General features: G+C 57.4%; 1 protein-coding gene across 4 annotated transcripts; it reads right to left on the bottom strand.

The window, feature by feature from the left end:
- Positions 1-1,394: 1,394 nt before the first annotated feature.
- Positions 1,395-19,503, bottom strand: FBXO46 (F-box protein 46). 4 transcript variants are annotated; one of them, XM_067556502.1, is made up of 3 exons: positions 19,409-19,457; positions 10,549-10,762; positions 1,395-6,564 (listed from the first exon to the last, which is right to left on the bottom strand). In XM_067556502.1, exon 3 carries the CDS (start codon positions 6,478-6,480, stop codon positions 4,483-4,485), a length of 1,998 nt encoding a protein of 665 aa, XP_067412603.1. In that variant the 5' UTR covers positions 6,481-6,564; positions 10,549-10,762; positions 19,409-19,457; the 3' UTR covers positions 1,395-4,482. The 4 variants fall into 4 exon arrangements, with proteins under 4 accessions (XP_067412603.1, XP_067412604.1, XP_067412602.1 ...); XM_067556503.1 differs by lacking the exon at positions 19,409-19,457 and adding an exon at positions 11,685-11,943; XM_067556501.1 differs by lacking the exon at positions 10,549-10,762 and having other exon boundaries at positions 19,409-19,503.
- Between the last annotated feature and the right edge of the window lie 722 nt (positions 19,504-20,225).

Here is a 20,225-nt window from a genome sequence, read left to right as displayed (position 1 = left end):
TGGGGAGAGGCAGACTGCTAGTTCATCCCCAGTGCGTGGCAGCCCCCAACCCCCTTTCTTCCGCTGCCCCATCACATTCACACCTGGGGCCCCATTTCCCTCGAGGCGGGCGGATGGATACACAGCTGATGCCGTCCATGATGAACCAGGGCACACTGTCCTGGAGGTCACGGCGGAGCCCCAAGGGGCAAGCGCTTTCCGCCATGCCCAGCCCACAGCTGCCTCGACTCCAAGCAGCCACATGTGTCCTGCTGGTGGGGAGATTAGCAATAGTGTCTCCCTCCTGCCCGCCCCTTTCCCAATGTGGTAGCCAAGAGGCTATGGGGAGCACAGCATGTGAAGCTCCTGGCAGCTGAGGGATTCAGCCCAAGAACGTAGAGGACCCAAGCCCGCCAGCCCTGAGTCGGATGGGCTGGAAATCTAGCACCATACAGGGACTTGGGAGAGCTGGGTTTGCCTGGGGCGGTCTGTTCAGACCATGAGCTTGGGGGCAGGACAGGGTCTCCACTCTGTGTCTGTGCAGTGACAGCCCCGCATCTGGGCGCTACGGTAACATCCACGGTCTCCGGTGGATGACGGCAGGGAAGAAAGCTTTCCACCCCAGAGGAACCTTGACAGATCCATCATGCAAACCAGTCCCAGCCACTGTGTGGGGCCCAGCCTGAAGGAACCTTTTCTGTCCATCTACACCCACGTGGCATGTATTCAAGAGCCTGGAGCACGACTTAGGGACAGGTTTGGCGTCAATCCACTCCCTTGGGAGCAGATGAGCCGCTTGTGTTCACTAGGCACCTGCCACGGGAGAAAAGTGGTTCCATAACGTGTGCTGTGAGCCTGGGAGAGCAGGGAGATAGCTCTAAGCCATTGGCTGATGACTGGGTCGTCCATGCACCAGAGAGACCTCTGCACTGCCTAATGAAACTGCACTACCTGGTACGATGCGGCAACTCCAAGGCCAACCAGGGCCATTGTGATCACCTCGCCTGACCTGCTGGATCGCACAGGCCAGAGAACTGCCCCCAAACAATCCCTAGAGCAGATCTGTTAGAAAAACATCCAACCATGATTCAAAAATGGTCCAGAAGAGTGCAGCTAGTCCTCCAACGCTTTCCCACAATCCTCTCCTCCCCCACCCCCAGCAATGACGGTCAAGTTCCATCACAACCCACAGCAGATGCACGGCATTTCCCAGAGAGCAGGGGAAGTGAAAATCTAGCCGGGGAGGGGGTCAGGCAGGCACAGACCTCGCCATTGCTGGCCACAAGGGTGGCTTGGAAAATTTCCACCAAGCCTTGTTTTTTGGATGGACAATTGAGTCATTAAGCAACCGCAATTGTTCACAAAAGGCGTCTGCTTCCTGAAGACCACTTAGATTCGGTTAATCAAAAAAAAAAAAAAACCAACTCCCCAAATTATTTAGAGTCAGAGAGCCTCAAGCGAGCTGTATACAGCTGTCTGGCTGCTCAACTGGATTTCATCTCCCACATTGCAGCCAGCAGACCCCTCCACAGGCAGGGAGCGCGGTGCACCATGGAAGCCGTTATTCACCCAGCGTCCACAGTGGCTAGAGCATTAAGCAGCCAAAGTACAACTCCCATGAGGCACTGCAGCAATATGGCTGCTTTTCTCCAGAGCTTCCAACTTTCCCCCAACACATTTTGGCAAAAACATTTTTTTTTTCATTCTTATCAACATTTTCCAGCCAGAAAAAGAGCCAGTTTTCCAGCCAAAGCTCGCCTCTTGTATCTTACTTTTTATCAGTGGGTTAAACAATAAACACCTTAAACAATAGGTCAGATGGCTGGACTGTCCACCTCATTTCAAAGGGGGCTGCCTCACACGCGTGGAAGGGGCGTAAGGCACACACTTTGAAGAGGTATCCTAGCCCGGGGGTGGCATGGTAGGTGTTAAAAAGGGGGAACACATTACCAGCCTTTAACACCACACGGCTGGGTGCAGGGGGGACATGATTCATTTCATCCTGCAGAAGGGATTTTCACGTGGGGAGCAGCAAAGCGTGTGCGTGGCAGTGACACACAAAGTGTGTATGTGGCAGTGAAACACAAAGTGTGTGCGTGGCAGTGAGACACAAAGTGTGTGTATGTGGCAGCTTCCACAAGCTCCTTTTTGCCAGGAGACTGCACGAAAGCAAAACAGAAAATCACCTCCGGAGCCAGTTTTACTGCTGTTTAATTTGTTTTCCACTCAACAGTCATTTGAAATGTCACACATGCACAGAGACAGGCGTATAAATACCAGGCGCAGATGTGCCCGTGCTGGGGGAATCAGGAACCAGATCGGCACCTGGGGACTAGAGCACCATGGGCCGATGGCCTTCTTGGGGCAGGGGGTTGGGAAGCAAATGGGCCCGTTGGGGAGAGCAGGGGAGAGTCCCCTGATCTGGGACCGCGACATTAGCTGGGAATTGAGGTGGAGCTGTTTGACACGTGGGACCAGCAACACAAGAGCTGGCGCCAGCCCCACCCGACTCGTGTGTAAGCCAAGAGAACAGTGCTAGGATTTCAAGGCAACTTGTGGTGCTGGGGGGAGAGGGGACACGATTTGTGGGTTCAAATAAGGCGGCTGCAAAAAAGAGGGAGAGGAACAATCAGTATCTGGGGGAGAAAAACACCCCTGCCCCTCTCGGTGGGAGCTGTGCCCAGCCAGATGGGTTTGCAATGGGGGGATAAGGCCATGTGTAGGGGGAGGGGGTCAGGACCCCAGGGAGGCAGGTTGAAAGGCCGCTGTGGCTCTTAGATCCAGTCCCAGGCACAGCAGGGAGGCTGAGGGCCAGATCCCCAGTGGCAGTCGGCAACCGTGGAGCCAGTGGACCCAGGCAGACTCACCTCAGCTGTGGGGCTGGCCTGATGGTCACCGAAATGCCCACCCTAGCCTGGCACTGGGCTGATCCTGGGCCATGCTCCAGCCTAGGGGGAGAAGAGAGTCGGGCACGTTTCCCGGGGCAGACACCAAGCTGCATCTCTTTGCCCACGAGTACAGAAGGGGGTTACAGCTACAGACCCAGACCCCACAGTCAGTTATGCCGGCCAATAACGATTGGGGCCAGGCTGGGGCTGACTCCCACTGACACTCTTCATCCCCTCCCCCTCCCCCCTCCTCCAGAACAATGCGACTAGAAGAGGAAGGACGAGCCGGCCGGCAGCTGCTACCCCTTCCAGCCGAGACACCCCAGCAGCTCCACAAAAGTCAAACTGGCTGCCACCGTGCTAAGCAAGCCACAGACAAGGTAAACTGCATTAGCACCATTCAGCTCCGGAGAGGCTGCCGCAGGTAGGCGGGGAGGGGGGCGAGAGGGGCTCTCTTTGGGGATGGGGGATCCAGGCACCCACCCAGCTTCCCTGCCACTAGCTGTGACCCACTGGCAAAGAGCTGATGGAGTACCAGCTTCCCCCGGCACCATGCTGAGCCCTTATAGCGGCACCAGGCCAGGCCCGGGTGAGCGTAGGGGCTGGAGCCACCAATTACAGCGAGGAGGCGCTCGGTGACTAGAAACAGAGGTGCGCTTCCCCATATTCCTACCCCCAACTGACGGGAGAGCCCAGCCATGCAGGATCCAGCCAAGCGCTGTTAAATTGCGGCTGGCTCTGGGCCCCAGCAAATTGGGGGTGGGCAGGGTTGGCTGGCCTTGGCTCGACAAGCTTCTACCAAGCAGCGGTGGGCCTGGCTGTCTCTCTCTGAGGGCCAATGTCTCGCCCCCCTGAAATACGTTTGGGCGAGCGGCTTGGATTGGAAACAGGATCCCCAGCAGACGTGACGCCCACGTGCCAGCCTGCGGGGCTGGGAGCAGAGTGTCCTCTCTTGGTGAGGCTAATCAGAGTTTAGGATAGGGGCTGTGCCCCCCCCAAATGAGAGCATGGGCGGAGTGGGCCCTAGCAATGGTGGGGATTTCACAGCTTCAGACAGCAGAGCCTGGCTCCGATCACGTGCTCCCTCCTGTTGCCAGGAGCTGCCACCTGCCCGCTGGGAGCTGGAGCGAGCGAGGCTGAGGGGAACTCTGCTCCAGCGAAGAGGGCTGGGGGAAGGAGAATGGGGGGGCGTGAATCCACCAGTGATAACCTACCAGTGCTCAGAAAACAGGTAGGAGCAGCGGATGAGAAGGGGCTGGACAGGACTGGACCAGACAGACTCCCAGCCAGAAGCTCTGGCAGGCGGGCTAGGCAGAGAATTCACAGCTGCTCACCCTGAAGCTGCTGATAAGTTGCAAATCCGGGGCACAGCAAGGACCCCCCTTGCCCGAGGCGGGCGGGAGGAGCTGTAGCGGCTGGGGGAGGAGGTGATCGGGCCCCGACCCTGTATAGTTTTGCTTGTGGGTGAGTCAATTTCTTTGGGGGGGAGGCGGGCGCAGTCGAAATCAGCACCAAACAACCAGGCAAACAAACCAAACCACACACACAAGAACTCATGGGCTCACGCCCTGGCGCTCCCCAGTGGGGCAGAGGAGCCTCTTCCTGTCCGTCCCCCTCACCTCCCGTCCTCCCGCCTGGCCGCTCGGTCCCTCAGCATGTCGCAGGGCAGCACCCAGTTGTTGTCGTGCAGCCCCACCCGGCAGCCCGGCGTGTCCTTGTCCGTGCGCCGGCAGCACATCCAGTAGGAGCGTCCGTAAGGCAAGTCGTGGTGGTAGGGCTTGGGGTGCCAGCGGCACAGCGACACGTCCCCCTTCTCGTAGTGCTTCTTGCACTGCTTACAGGGATCGTCCCGGTACAGCGGGTCCCTGTTCCAGCGGGAGTCCGTGGCCTGCACGCCAAACGTCTCGATGATGGATTTGAAGTAGTGGCAGGAGCATTTCAAGGCGGCCAGCGACTGTGTGGGAAGGTAACTGAAGATTTTCACCATGATGTGCTCGGGGAGCAGCAGCATGTACTGGCGGGGCTCCAGCAAGCGCTGGATTTTGAAGCGGATCTCCAGGAAGTCGTGGGAGACGTGCCGGTAGAGGCGGCAAAGGGAGGTGTCGGAGGCCGCCGACTCCAGCCCAAGCCCGTCCGGCCGCTCTGCGCCCCCTTCGCCGTTGTTGTTCTTGCTGTCCAGGAGGGAGCTGGCAGCTTCCCGGGCGTCCTCGGGCCTGGGGGTCTGGGGGTGGAGGAAGAAGAGCTGGCCGGGAGGCGGATCCTCGCAGGTGGAGCACAGCCCGTCCGGGGTGGGGGTCCCCACCGTCAGACACACCGTCTCCTCCTTCATGTTCTTGGTGCTGTCCTTGCCAAAGAAGACGCACTGATCCACGACCCCAGTCACCACCACATCCACGTGGAAGCCGGCCACGCAGTCCCGGGGTGCTGCCGCCGGCCCCCCCAGCTTCTCCCCGGCCCTGCCTTCGGGGCTGGTATCCACCTTGCCTGGCATGGCCTGGCTCTCGCCGCAGCTCATCTCCACGTCGGGCGGCTCGCCTGCCCCATCGCCTTTGGGCGCGGCACTGGACAGCAGGAAGTCCACGTTGTTGGGCAGGGAATCGCGGGAGGGGCTGATCAGCTGGTAGAGATCGCAGGTGATCTTGTCCTTGGCATGGGCGCCTGAGCCGGTGGGGGAGCCCCCAGTGCCGCAGCTCATGAACATGCAGTTGGGGCGAGAGCCGGAGCCACCCTCGGGGGGCGAACGGGGGTCCCGGCTGCTGGAGATGCGGAAGGCGATGCGCACCTCGCCGGGGCTGCGCTGGGCATTGGCCACGCACTCGGCCGACTCGTGGCACAACCCGTTCTGCCGCAAGACGCTCCGCTCCTGCTGCTGCGACTCGAAATGGGCCACGGCCTCGGCCACTCGGCTGCAGTCCGGGCCTCCCCCTCCGCCCGCCACTTTCCTCTCCCCATCTGCCTGCTCCTGATCCGTGGAGAGGAAAACCACAGGGGAGGCCGGGGACGCAGACACCCCCCCGGAGCAAGGCCGCGAGTAGTTCTGCAGCGCCAGCGCCGTCCGCTGCTCCACCAGGGCCACCATCTCGGCCACGGAGAGCAGGTCCGCGTCGCCAGCCACACTGCCTGGCTCGGCGTGGGATTCCGGGCACAGGTACACGTCCTCTGCCTCCTTGCTGCCATCCTGGCCTTTCACTGGGCATGTCTTAGCCTTGCTGGGGTCGTGCGAGCGCCGCCGGCGCTTGGCCTTGGAGCTGTCGCTCCCCCACTTGCCCTTGACCTTCATGGTGCTGGCACGGCTGCTGCTGCTGCACTGGTGGGCCACGAAGAAGGCGATCTTCTCCTTGGTGTTGCCTGGCTTGATGACGTACCAGGTGTCCAGCAGCACCCGGCCCTCCTCCACCTGGCTAGGGGAGACCAGGGGAGGCGGTGGCGGGGCCGGGGCGGGCGGGGTGTTCTCGGAGCAGGCCTCCCCACTGTCCTCCCCCTCCTTGGTTCTGCAGGTGAAGTCCCCGAAGGGCTTCTTCACCTGGCCGCCGCTGCACGGCTTGTTCTGGGAGTAGGTGCCAAAGGGCCGGGGGCACCACAGCTGGATGTGCGAGAAGGTGTTCTGATCCATCACGGGCTCATGGCACAGGCAGTGCCCCCTAGCTCATGGCGCTCTGGTGCCGGCTGCTGAGATGGTCACTGGCCTTGGAGCCACCTGGGGAGGGGGAGGAGGGAAGAGACAGACACAGATCAGCAAGGCTGGATGGAAATTCAGCATCAGTGTGACAACCCAGAGCTAGTCCAGCAAGGAAACCAGGCAAGGGGATTTCGCCCATCCCAGACTCCAGGATCTAGGGGTACAAGCCGCCCCCCGTCGCCCCTCCCCACAAATGCCACATGGCCTTCACCGCAGCCCACCAGCAGGAGGGGAGACCGACATGTCCTGGCCCAGCACCTAACCCCCTGTTGCTGAAGGCACCCCCCGCCCCACACTCTGCCCCAGCTGCCCACAGCCCCACAATGCAGGTCGGGGAAGCAGGCCAGGGGCTTCTGTTTGCCCAGCCTCTTGAGATGAGGAGGAGGGGCAGCCAGCTAAGTGGAAAGGTGGCAAGTTCCTAAGGGGTCAGAGAGAACACGCGCGCTCACGACGTGCTGTTAGCCTGTGGAACTCTCTGCCACAGGACACCGTTAAGGCCAAGAGTAAAAAGGGATTGGTCGCCACCATGGGGAAAAAACAGTGCCCAGAGCTAGAAGGATAAATCCTAAAACCCTAGTCACCTGGTACTCATGAAGGGACCTGACCGCTCCCAAGCCTTGAAGAGAAGGGGGCTAGGGAGGGATCAATGAGGCAGAGAAGCCCAGGGCTGCCCCCTACCGAGTTTTTTGCACCTTCCTCAGCAGCAGCTTGTCCTGGCTACTCAGAGAAACACAATACCAGACTCCATGAGCCCCTGGTCAGAACAATCCCGCCGTATGGAACTAACTAGAGAAAGATCCAGACCTGGGGATGGGCGGATCATGCTACATAGCAAAGTCTGAGGCTGCTCTGCGGTGGAGGGGGTGTGTGTGGGGGGGGGGGAGGGGGTGAGATGCATTGGGGACAGAGCTGAGATGCAAAGACATGTGGGATGAGGCCAGGAGTCACCAGCTGCTCTGAGACGGGAATCCTTTCATTCTGCTCCAGGCACCTCGCCCTCCTGGCTGCCTCCGGGGTCAAGTGTTGCCTGGAATGGGCACAACAAAGGCTCGGTGCAGCAGACACACACCCCAGCTTCCCTCCGCGGCCTCAGGGACAGTCTGGTGCCAAGGCAATGCCCTACTGCAGGGGTTCCCTGAGCTGCCCCCCCAAACATACTATAAAAACTCCAGGGCCCAGCAGGGGCAGCGGGGAACTCCTGGCTTCAGACACTGAGTGACGGGGGGGCTCAGGGCTTCAGACACTGGAAGGGGGGGGCTCAGGCCTTCCGCCCCATGAGGTGACAGGGCTCAGGGCTTTAACCCTGTGGCTCCGTTCCCAGCTTCAGCACCACGGGGGGCTCTGGACTTCAGCCATGGTGCCCTGCAGCTCCCTGAAACCAGCCTGGGGCCCCCAGTGGGCCGTGGACTGCACATACACACCCAATCCTCGTCTGGAGCCAACCGAACGCTTGTCTTTAATGGGATCATGTGGCAGTGAGTTCCACAAGCTCACCAGGCAAAACCCAAACCCTTTTCATTACACGTTCAGTTTCACTGAGCACCCCTTTTTCCTATCCTACCCTGAAAAGGGTGGGGAGCGGGGAAAAGGGCCTGCATTTCTTGCTCCATGTTGCTGCAGGAGCCGGAGGGACAAAGCTCTACTGAGCAGCAGTCTCCACTCACAGGCTCGGACGGATCAAGGGGTAGCAGCCAGGGGCCCTCCCAGGAGCCTGGGCCAGTCAAAGGAAGGCGACTGCAAAGCAAGGATTTAAGGGCATGAAAGGGCTTACAAGAAAGGAAAAATAATGCAAAAAAATCAAGTGTTAATGTGACACTACGGTGGCAAATCTGAACACACGGGAGCCAGGAAAGGCACCAGCACAGACTCCCTTTGCCACTCAGCAGCATGGCACGTCTAAAGCACTCAGAGCTGGCCAGTTAAACTCCTCCCTGTGCGGTGGGTTACACTGTTAAGAAGACAGAGACCCAGCCTGCCAGGCAGTGGGTGCAGAAATCCCCACAGCCGCGGACCTGGGCAGCAGGGAGTCTGAGCTGCCACTGGCATTAAAAGAAGGAGACGTCAGAGAAGCATTCAAAAGCAAGAGGCAGTTGGAGCAGCTCAGAGGTACGCATCCCCCCCCCAGCATCCCAGGCAAGGCGGAGTTTTCCAGCGCATGGGGGGTCCAGGACTCCTGGGTTCTATTCCCAGCTTTGTCCCTGACTCGAGGCGAGATTCTTAGCATGTCACTGCCCTTCTGTGCCTCAGTTTCCCCATCTGGTGCTCTTCGGAGACCATCACCTTGCTATGGTGAAGGGGTTTGCGTGTTCCAATGACTCTCAGAGCTCTGCTGTCGGGAGCTTCGCGCTCCTGGTAGGGTCACCCAAGGCGAACGGGTCTGAGGGGAGAACCCTGACAAAGCATGGTTCAAATCCCTCCAAATCCCACCCCCCCAAGTCCTCAATGGTGGATCAGGCGGAAGAGCTGCCTCCTGGATTTCAACGGCTGTGCAAGTGGATGAAGGCTGATGCAAGTTGCAGATGTCCAGTCGTCTCGGACCTTCCTCTGCCACTGGGTTCCAGACCTCCAGTTTCTCATGATCGTGTGGTCGCTGTAGGTGCGGTGCAAGAAATCATGTGCAGGCTTCCACCACAGGAAGAACTTGCTTCCAGCAGGCAGCTGACCTGCTGAGAAATGTCTGTACCTATTGCGGGTGGATCCGTGGTTCCAGGATTGGACTCCTGAATCATCTCAGGACCCGTGTGTAAATCTGTGGTAGAGACCATCCTCGAATCGACGGATTGCGGACGACATCGACACAGTGGTTCTAGCTACTGTTATGCTGAGGGCCCGCACACCATGCCCACCGCAGGGCAGCAATGGGAGCCCAAGGGACTCACTTCCACTGGCCAGAGCGCCATGCAAGCCGGCCTTCCCCTGGGCTCTGGAGAGAGCATAGCTGGCTGCGCCCTTTGGACCAGACACAGGTGCTGCCGTAATGGATCAGAGCAGTGGAACAAGGCACCGAGTCTTGTGCATGGCCACGGCCTGCATCAGATACTCAAAGAAACCCTATAGCAGAGAATTTGCCCATGGGGGCAGTCTCAGCCTGACCCAGGGCAGGGAAGGGCTGGCTTTGGCTCTGAACCGGGCAGGGTTAGATCATCTAGCTAACAGGCCCGCAGATGTCTCTATATTTAGCTGAGAGGTGGGGCAGAGGAGTTGCCCCCATAGGTTCCCTGGGCTGCCCCCAGTGCCTATTGTGTGCCAGGGCTGAGTCCCGGCATCTCTAGGCTGAACCGTTCATGGCCCCAGCACCTCTGGGCCTGCCACGTCAGTTATGAAAGTAAAAAAAATTGCCTGAGCCCCGACACCTCACTCATTGCAAACGTGTCCCCTGTCCACGCAGCCGGCCCCGGCTCTGGTTCACGCTAGGGCTGGTGCAAGTTTGACTCACCCTTCAGGCAGCCTTATTTTAACCATGCACGGAGATCCTGATGGATAGGCAGGCCCCAAACCTACCTTCTAAGGACTTAAATGCTGGGTCCTTTCAGCCTCTCTGCCCTAGAACTTGGGAGATGTCATGCTGCAGGAGGAGAGAGCTTTGAGGGTGGGGGATGAGGCTATCACTTGGACCCCTACTCAGACCTCCCCTGATTTCCCCCTTGCTTCTCTCAAGTTGACTTGTTTTTCAAGCTAAGAAGGGCCAGTTGTTTCTTCTGTCTGCCTCCCCCCCGACAGGGGAACCCAGGGGGCCATGTGGGGTGTCCCTCCCCTAAGAGGAGGAATGCATTTCCCCTCCTGGAACCAACCAATGGTGCAGCTGGCCCAGTGTCCCACCTCCTGCTACAGCACAAGAGGCCAAAAGGGCAGGTAGGTGAAGAAACGTCCAGAGAATGGAGCTCCCAAGCCTGACTCCCGGTTCAGGGAGAGTATGTTGGAGTCAGAACTCCAGGGTTCCACTCCCAAGCCATGGCATCGGCTGAGGCTGAGATGCGAGTTAGCCTGGCATAAGGTTGTTACCAGATTTGCCTCCCAGTTGGTATACCAGGCTTCTTTCCTTTCAACTCCTTGCCTGCTGCCCTGAGAATTCATCAGCCGAAGGGTCCTCAACAAACGTGGCTGCCGCAGTTTGGACCCTGACGCTTCACTTGATCCCCCACTTTTCAATACAATACTAAGCATTACGGGGTGTTTTTCAGGCCAAGTGCTTCAGGACGGGAGGCGACAGTGGTCTCTATTATACAGATGAAAGAAATCGAAGAGCAGTAATTAAGTGACGTTGCCTCGGTGGCAGAATAGAAAGAACCCAGGCGTCCAAGTATCCTGCTCTAACCACTGCACCACTCTGCCACTGCTCCATTTCATACTGGTTCTGGAGGAGACAGGACTTTTTTTTTTTTTTTTTTTGGAAGGGGGGGGGCGGATCCCATTTGTAGTTTAAAAAAAATAAAACAAACAGCTCTGCTGCTAAAAGCCAGAATTGTGGAAGAAATCGACACCAAGGATCAGGCCCATGCCAGAGATCCAGCTCTGCCCACATCATCTTCCCCCACAGGGCTAATATGGAGCCAGTCCCCGAAGCTGGGGCAGGGGGGGGAGTCTCATGGATAATGCACAGGGCTGGGAGTCCCGGGTGCTCTGCCACAGCCTTCCTGGGCGACATTGGTCAAGTCACTTGATGATCACTTGGCGATCACTTGTTCTGTTCATTCCCTCTGCACCTGGCCTTGGCCACGGGATGCTGGCCTCGATGGACCCTTGGTCTGACCCAGATGGCTGCTCTTATGCGCTCTCTATGCCTCGGTTCCCCCCCCACCATCTGTACAATGGGGATAATCCTCCTTTCAGGGGGGCCTGCGACTTTACACACCTAGGCCCCTGGGAGCTGGACTGATGCAGCACCCCGGGGGCCGCAGCAGGACCCGGGCAGATGCCGGGGGAGGCACCGCAGATGGCAGGACGTTGGTGCGTGCTCGGCGATGCAGCCCCCCCCGCAGCAACACACAGCGCGGCCTTTCAGCTGGCCTGGGGGGGGGGGGGGGGAAACCGGGCGCGGCGTCCGAGGCGCTCCCCCAAACACGCCCTCCCCTGCCGGGCAGTGCCCCGGTGCCCGAGCAGCGCCCCGCCCCGCCCCGCAGGGAGCCCGGCGGCCTTACCCGAGCCCCGAAGGCGGCAGGGGTTGGGGGGGGTCCGATGCACGCCACGGTCCAGCCACCTCCCGAGTCCCTGCTCGGCCCGAGCAGCCACAGGTTGCGGAGCAGCCTCCGGGGGCCGGGATCGGGGCAACAGCCGGACCCCGGGCATCTGGCCCCCAGCTGTGCGCTGCTCTAGGGGGCCCCCCCTCCCCGGTCCTTAAAGGGGCCGAGGCCCCATTGCTCGGGCCCGCGGGTCCCTACACTACAATAGGGGCCTTTGATCCCGGCCCCCCTCCCCTCCCGCTCCAGCCATTTGTTGACAGACATATGCATGGAGCGGGCAGCCAATCAGAAGGCCGAGTTTGGGGCATGCCCATATATGGCTGACAGCAGAACCTCAGCCTACCCAGGGGCTTCCCGCTTAGGGAGCGTGGAGCTGTTCCCTTCCCAGGCCGGGCCGCAGAGCGGCTCTCCCCGGAGCTGAGCGAGATCAGGTTGCGGGGGGGAGGATTATCCCAGTAGCTGAACACATGGGGGGAGGCAGGGGAGCTGCGTATGGAGAACCCAGGGCCCAGGCTCCACCCTCACTCCCACCGCGAGGGCGCTGGCCCCATGCCCCCCTGCTGCAGGGGAAAGAGGGCTTCCTTCCCTTCCCAAGATGGGGTTGGTCCAGATTACCCTGCAAACACCCTGCTGCTCTCTGCTAGGGAGGGAGGGGTCTGCCCATCACCCTCTGACTTGGGGTGAAGCCATGCTAGGATGGGGGGGGTCACGCTTCTGCTCACCGCTGGTCTTGGTCTGGTGACCTAGGGGTGAAAGGCTGTGCTGTGAACACCACCGAGAGCCACCAACTCCTCTCAATCTCCTGCTGTGGCTCAGGACAGAATTTGAAGCAGAAACTCAGAGGGCCAGGCGGTCCCAGCGCAGCCCAAACCCCACTTCTGCTCTCTTGGGGCAGAGGCTACATTCAAATTCCTGTCCTGGTTTCCTGGAGCGCCCTGGTTTGGTTTGGCAACACAGGGACGCAGAAGGCAAACCTCCCCTGGAAAGCTGGAGGTTTTAGCACTTCACAGTGCGAACTGACCTGATGCCACAATGTCTGCCTGACTCCGCAGCCAGCCTGGGACGATGGAGAGGTGTGAACCGCCCAGCACTCACATCCTGGCCCAGGGCACATTCATTGCAGATAGGAAGGCTGGGAGGGCCATTCTGACCTTCTGCATAACCCAGGCCAGAAAATCCACCCAGTAGATAATATTTCTGGAGGAGCTAGAAATAGACACATCACATCTGTTGGAAAGACTCCAAGCAACAGAGAATCCTCCAGCCCATTATCCTGGCTGTGTGCTGAGGTGTTCCTCCTTCCCCTATCAGGCTTTTCTGCCGCAGCAGACGCACTCCTTGGCTTCAGGGCTGATGCAGCCTCTGTTTTGGTTACACTCATGCTACATCTATATGGCGTTAGATCCACTGACTCAGCCCCTGAATCACAGCTGCCCAGTGATACCCAGTGGTGCTGGAGTCTACAACACACACGCAGATACCCATATCCTGCAACTATCACCCCACTCCACACATGCACAGAGGGCGCCAGGATTAAATCCCTGGTCCTTTAGCTCTGTAAACACAAGCTTCCCCACTTGATCTCCTGGTTCTGGGGTAGCAGTAATATCTCCTTCTTCCTCTCCAAGGGAGGCCTCCAAAAGGCCATGCACAGGCCCCCTGTGGGATTACGCAGCCTCTGTCCATCAGACCGATCCCTCCAAAGGAGGCCATACAGAAACTGCAGAGCCAGAGGTAGGATTTACCCTGACCAAGGACGATGCCAGTCATTCCTGAGGCCGTCGAGCCTGTCTGAATTGTACCCCCCTCTGCCCCATGTCTGTGCACTTCTCTGAGGCTCCAAAGAAACTCCTGCTTCCCTGGGTGATGAAGAGGCCACGGAAGAGCTGCAGCCAAGCCGCCCTGGCTGGAGAGATGTTAGCAGACGAGGGACTTTGACCAGGACACAAGCCAGGCAATCTGGGTCTTTGGTGTCCCTCTCTGGGTGTCTTTCTATTTGAAACTCACTCAAAGAGGGCACAGGCTGCGAGATGATCTGGGGGCCACACGGCCCCTGGAGCCGCACAGCAGCTCTATGGAAGGGGGAGATGCCAGCGATGTGTGGTTTGGGGCTGCCACAAAGCACAGATGGGAAGACAAAGACATGCAAGGAAAGTAGAAGGAGCAGGTCAATAACAGCCTGAACACCAGATCCCGCCTTGCTGAGAACTGCCATCCAAACACCACCACCTAGCCAATGCTTCTAAAAAGACCTTTGCAATGGCAGCCAGGATTCACCAGCCTCACACCCCATCCCAGAGGCACAAGGTCAGACAGCAGACCAGACCAGAATCAGATCCAGTGCCCTCTCTGCCTGACATTCTCTCTATTTCAGTAGCACCCTGTAGTGATGGATCAGCTCGACATTGTGCTAGGCGCTGTATAGGCAAGAGAGCTCGCAGCATACATATCACACGTCCACCTGTTTGCCAAGAGGGGCTAGTCAGGAAATAATCTGAACAGGATACAAACACAGCCCTAGGGGACATCTCCACCTGCTCCCAAATACTACACCCCTGTGCCAGCTTCCCATCTGTTCCAACATCCTCACTTCCCTTCACTGGTTTTCTTCTCTCCAAGTTCAATTCAAAGTTACCCTCAATTTTCACAGCTCTGTGGGCTTCCTCCATCCCCAACTCTCCTTCCAGCTGGGCCTTCTCCTGGGCCTTTACAAGGGAAACTCAGAGGGAAGAGAAAGGAGAAGCAGCTAGGGCCGAAGAGGAAAGTAGGTGATGGAGGCAAGATGGTGCCAGGTGAGGCTAAGGTAGATGCAGTATTCTGGACCGCCAAGGTCCTGGAAGTGATGAGTCGGGACAAGGAGTGAGATCTCAGCAGGGCAAAGAGCAGGTCAGGCAGTTCTGGGATGCCCCTTTAAGCCAAGCTGCTGACATCCGCCTTCTCCCTTGCCTGAGACCTTTTGAGTGCTTTACTTCTGCAAGAAAGTTGCCAATTTGAGACACTCCCTTGCCTCCCTGCACTGATTGATAAGCTGCATTTAAAGGGCCACCAGCCCCTCTGAGTCTGTAGTGGTACACAGGCAAACCTACCGCCATCTGCTCAGGCAGCCCAGGGAGTGGCGCCCGGGTTGCCTGAGAAGGGATGACTACGCAGGGATAAGCCTCAGATTTGAAACACCCCCCAAAACGCCTTGCAAGGACAGAGCCGACTCGCTAAGCTTTGGAGTGGCTCCATAAAGAGGTGGATTTCCCAGTTCGGCTCTGCATGCCGGGCTCCTCACCCACTACTCCACTGCAGGTTCCCCCATGACCACAGCTGGCTGCCAACAACTGTAGCCAGCCCGCAAAGTCAGATCAGACATGAAGCTGCCTGAGCACCCCAGCTCTGCTTTCAGACTCAGCCCAGCACGCCCAAGCGCCAGCAATCAATGAATTTCCAGTGTGCCCATTGCTGCAGCTTCTCCATGGCTGGACCATAAGCGGGAAAGGGGTGGCTAACAGCAGGGGATACAGCATGAGAGGTGTAGCACTCTCTGCTCAGGTCCTAGAATTGTGCTTAGGGTTTGCTGTGTTTTCAAAGCCTTGGTTGGCCCGGCCCAGCTCTGCCCACTCCTCTCCTCAACCCAAATCCAGCCGTTCAGATGAACGAGTCAGACACCCCAGAACAAATCAGATACCGTGATGAAGAGGGTGTTATAAGTACCAGATGGATGGCTAATCTGGTATCCTGTCCCCAGCAATTAGGCCTGATGCTTCAAAGCAAAGAGATCCTTTCTCTCCCCACTATCTCAGCTGGCCCGACTGCACAACAACGACCTTATGCCGGGAAGGTGGACAAGCGACACCTACTTGCACAAGATCTTCATAGCTGAAAGCGTTGATTAACACAGTCACACCTACGGGAGCGTGGGCAGCATCCGCCTCTGCTGAAACTGGGCTGTTCTTTTGATGCTCAGCAGAGGCCTTTCCTCAAACATCTTCCAGGGATACGGCGCCCGCCTGACAATTGGTTTATAGCAAGGGCATAGGAGGAATTTGACATTTACAAACTCCCACCCATTTAATGCACGCCCCCAGATGCCCCTTCAGCTCCCCAGGCACCTAGTGCACAGGGGCTGGAGAGCAGAGGGGTGGCGGAAAGCTGCCATAAGAAATGCTGGAGATCAAAAATGGTAACCCCAGGGCATACCTATGACCATGCTTAATGCACCATGTGTTATTCACCTATGGAACTCACTGCAGCAGGGTATTACTGAGGCAAAGGTCTTGGCAAGGCTCAGAAAAGGATTAGGCTTTAAGGGTAAGGAAAGCATCCAGTAAGATGAAAATTACAAGGGCTACTGACTTGAGTGCCAGAGCATTTGCCAAACAATTTGATCTATATGGTATTTTAAGGGAGCCCTCCAACACCAGTCTTTTGGGGCAGGAAGGAGTGTACTCCCCCTCCAGTAGGTGACAGTCGCAGAGCTATATGACTGGTCAGCTGAAGAGTGGGGAAGTGGTTTACATATTCCTGAACCAATTAGGACAAGCTACTGCTGGAATCAGAACTGAACTGGAACCAACCGGGGCAGGAAGCCCAGTGCCCCAGCCTCACCTCTTGCTATAGCAGAAGAGGCCAAAAGGGAATCTAGGTGAAGCCATGTCCAAAGAAACAAGCTCCCAAGCTCAACTGCCAGTTCAGGGAGAACATGTTGGAGTTAAAACTCCTGGGTTCCACTCCCAGCCATGGCATCGACTCATCTTATGATCTTGAGCAAGCCCCTTCCCCTCCCTGAACCTCAGCTTTCCCGTCCATAAAATGGGATAATACCTGCCTTGCAGGAGGCTGACGACTATTTTCAGCAAAGGCACTGAAGCAGAGAAAATGCTGACTGCTATTTGGATGGTCTCCTTCCTCCAGCTGAGGAGTGGGTTCCCCTTTTGGGCCAGTACCCTCCAGCACTTCCCCAGAGCGTTTCTGGGCAACACATTAGCACCAACGCACCTTCCTCTTTCCAGTTCAGACTCCGCCCAGGACAAACCAGAAGGCCAGTGCACAAACAAATCCCAAGCAGCGGCAGCAGCAGCCGTTTTAACAGCACCCACGTCTGGTGACAGAACATGGTTTGCTCACCCGCTTCCTATTAGGAAACACTCTCAAATCATCCAGCACATGCACGAAAGAGTCTTATTAATTTCCCTGTACATGTGGGGTGGGGTGGAGGGACGGTTTACAGCGTTTCTATCCTGCTGGTTCCTGTTTAAGCTCTTAGGTTGCGCCATTACTGCAGCATCTGAAAAGCTCAGATGAGTTGACCACTGTATCCCAAGCTTTATGAACTCTGAGGCCGAGATGCGGGTTAGCCTGGCGTAAGGCTCTTACTGGGTTCATCTCCTAGTTGTTATACTAGGCTTCCTTCCTTTCAACTCCTTGCCTGCTGCCCTGAGAATTCATCAGCCATAGAGTCCTCAACTGCCTGCCACAGTTTGGACCCTGGTGCTCAGCTTGATCCCCCACTTTTCAATACAATACTAAGCATTAGGTGGTGTTTTTCAGGTAAAGTACCTCAGGATGGGGGACGGCAGTGATCTCTATTATACAGATGAAAGAAATCAATAGCAGTAATTAAGTGACAGTGCCTCAGTGGCAGAAGAATAGGAAGAACCCAGGCGTCCAAGTATTCTGCTCTAACCACTGCACCACATTGCTTCTGCTCCATTTCATACTCCCCACTCCAACAGCTTAAAGACCATTTACTGGGGGGATGTATTAAATGTACTCTCAGGCTAGAGGAGCTGGTACAGTACCCAACAAGAGATGTCAGAAGCTGGAGGGTCCATGCTTGTTGTGGGAATACAGACAGGGGAACTGAGTTCAGTTTCCAGATGCCCAGGGGAACGGAGTTCAGTTTCCAGATGCCCAGGGTTTATATAATCACCACACAGTTACTGAGAAACAACCACACAACTGTTATGCAAATCAGATCCTCCACAGCCAATCAGAGCTCAGGGAATCGCACAATTGGTGTACAGGTAACTGTCCAGTCATCCAATTGACTGAGGGCAGTTCTACACTTAAAATGCTGTATCAGCACAGCTGCGCTGCTGTAGCGCTTAAGTGAAGACACTCCTACACCAGTGGGAGAGCTCTCCCATCGGCACACTTAATCCACCTCCCCAAGAGGCAGTAGCTATGTCCTTAGGAGAAGCTCTTCTGTCTACACAGGAGGTTAAGGTCAGTATAATGACATCGCTGAGCTGAGTGATGTAGTTATACCAACCTAAGCCTGTAGTTAGATTTGGGCTGAGACAATTCAGTGCCAGTATCCTTTCTAATCCACCCACCAACACTTTCCTAGCTATTAGGGGGCAAACGGACATCCCCCCCATGGCTTCATTCACAGAAAAACAGCAGCTGCCACCGCTCAGTGAAGCCCAGAGCTTGGTCCTACTCAGCACCCTGGCCTCAGAGAGACAGCTGAACACCATTTGGAGAGTCCAGCTCACCTTTGCACCCTTGTCCTTTAAAGATCGGTTTCAAACTACCTAGGACAAACACAGCATAGGATGAGAAGACCTGGGAGTTTGCGCATGCCTGAGCCATTCCCATTCCAGGCCTGCACCTTACAATAACAACTCTTAGTACCTTACCCAGCCCTAGTGTTAAAGGTCCCATTTGAGGAGAGACCCATTCTGCAGCCAGACACATCTGATGCTTCCCCTTATACTTGGCCTAATTTTCATTTAATCTCATTACTGCTAGTTACACACATATGTAACAGCCTAAATTAGTCCTTTCCCACCTTGGGCATTTAAGGGTTTAATTCATAATCCCACCTCGTTGTTACTTAGCACTTTTCCTTAGCAGATCTCAAACTGTTTAAAGGAGGATCAGAATAATTATCCCCATTTTACAGACGGGAAACCAAGGCACAGAGGGCAGTGACTTGCCCAAGGTCATCCAGCAGGGCAGTGGCAGAGCCAGGAAGAGGTATCCGGAGTACCAGCCCAGTGCTCTATCCATCAGGCCCCACTGCCCCACACCTCCTGATGCTGCAGGGAACTCCACCATCTGTAGGGAGCTGTAGGCAAGACTGAGGTCTTAGCCTTCGTTTAGCCAAGCAAAATGTTTGATTCTCAGCATCGCTGCCCCATAAATCAATCCCTGCAGCTCCCCGTGGTTGAACTCCCTCCAACGGGTTAGTAGCTTTCTGGTAACAAGGCACTCGGCGCCGAACAAAGGACCCCCGGTGAGGTCTCCCCAGCGCTGTATCGGAGGGGCTCCCCTATGCTGGGCTGGCTCCCCGTGTGCCACTTCACAACTGAAACCTTGTTACTGATCACGCATCGCGGTCGCACCTAGCGACCCACCAAGAATGGCCCGCCCCCTTGCGCAAGGCGCTGTACAAAACTCCCCACCACTTTGCAGGAAACCCATTTGCCAAACCGGGGCAGGGAAACCCAGGGTCATGGGGTCAGCAGGGGCTCCCGCTTCGGGGAGGACGGGGACTGCAGGCCAGGCAGGAAACGCCTGCCTGGTGGGGCCTTGCCCCAGGGGAGACGGGAGTCAGCCAGCGAGACCCCCGCAAGGGCACAGACCCCTCCCCCACAGAGCCCCCCTCCCCCACCCCGGCCTTATGCCTTCACGCCCCGCCCCCACCGCCCTCTACGGCCCCACCCCTCGCCTCGTTCCCCATCTCTTACCCCCTGGGCAGGGGCCAGGCTCAGCTGCCCTCCCCCCACGGCTCCTCCTTCTCTCCCCACGCTTCCGGGTTGCACCGCGCAGGCGCGGCCAGGGCCAGCCTGCCTGCTCGGGGCTCCCAGAGCGCGCGCCCGCCGCCGCCGCCTAGCATTCTGGGGGCTGCCGTTCCTTCCTCCCCCGCCCCGGGGCATGCTGGGGGTTGTAGTCTCTGGTGGGATCTCTCCTCCCCCAGCCTTTCTATTCTACTGGGCTCGCTCCACCTCCATCCTCCATGGCTGGGGGGCGGGGAGGGTACCAGCACATCCCACGTTCTGGGGCCCATTGTCTCACTGGGGAGGGGGCCAGCCTGGGACATGGAGGAGCCACAGTGGGGAATCTGCCTGGGCCCTGGCAGCTGCCAGTCATACCTGGGGGAGCAGGGCCTAGGACCCACCTCCCCCTGAGCTATGGCAGGAGGTGGGATACCTGGTGAGATAAGACAGTTGTCCCAGTCCGGCAGCGGACAGGGATAAACCGGTGACCAGCCCCTAGGACGCTCATTAGCTTTGGTTCAGGTGCCCCAGGATCCCCTCCCCCTCACTTCTATAAGTCTTGCAGAACCCCAGGCTTGGGCAGGGTCGGACCTCCTCCCAATTCAAAGGCAACACATGCAAGAAAGTCAATGCTTTTTTTAATGCGACAGGCAGTTAACGCGTGGAACTCACTGCTGCAGAGTGTCACCGAGGCCAAGAGCTGCAGCCAATTCAAAAGAGGGGGACACACATCAGGGGCCCAGTTCCCCATCTCTGCACTTGAGGCCAGGATGGCAGGCGGTGGATT

Source organism: Emydura macquarii, unplaced genomic scaffold (genome assembly GCF_026122565.2).
Source record: "Emydura macquarii macquarii isolate MOO-44397 ecotype Brisbane River unplaced genomic scaffold, CSIRO-AGI_Emac_v2 contig_1790, whole genome shotgun sequence".
Taxonomy (NCBI): Eukaryota; Metazoa; Chordata; order Testudines; family Chelidae; genus Emydura; species Emydura macquarii.
This window is presented reverse-complemented; position numbering and strand designations above follow the sequence as displayed.

Coding starts and splice junctions, on each gene's coding strand:
- FBXO46 (XM_067556501.1), bottom strand. CDS start 6,480: ATGGATCAGAACACCTTCTCGCACATCCAGCTGTGGTGCCCCCGGCCC.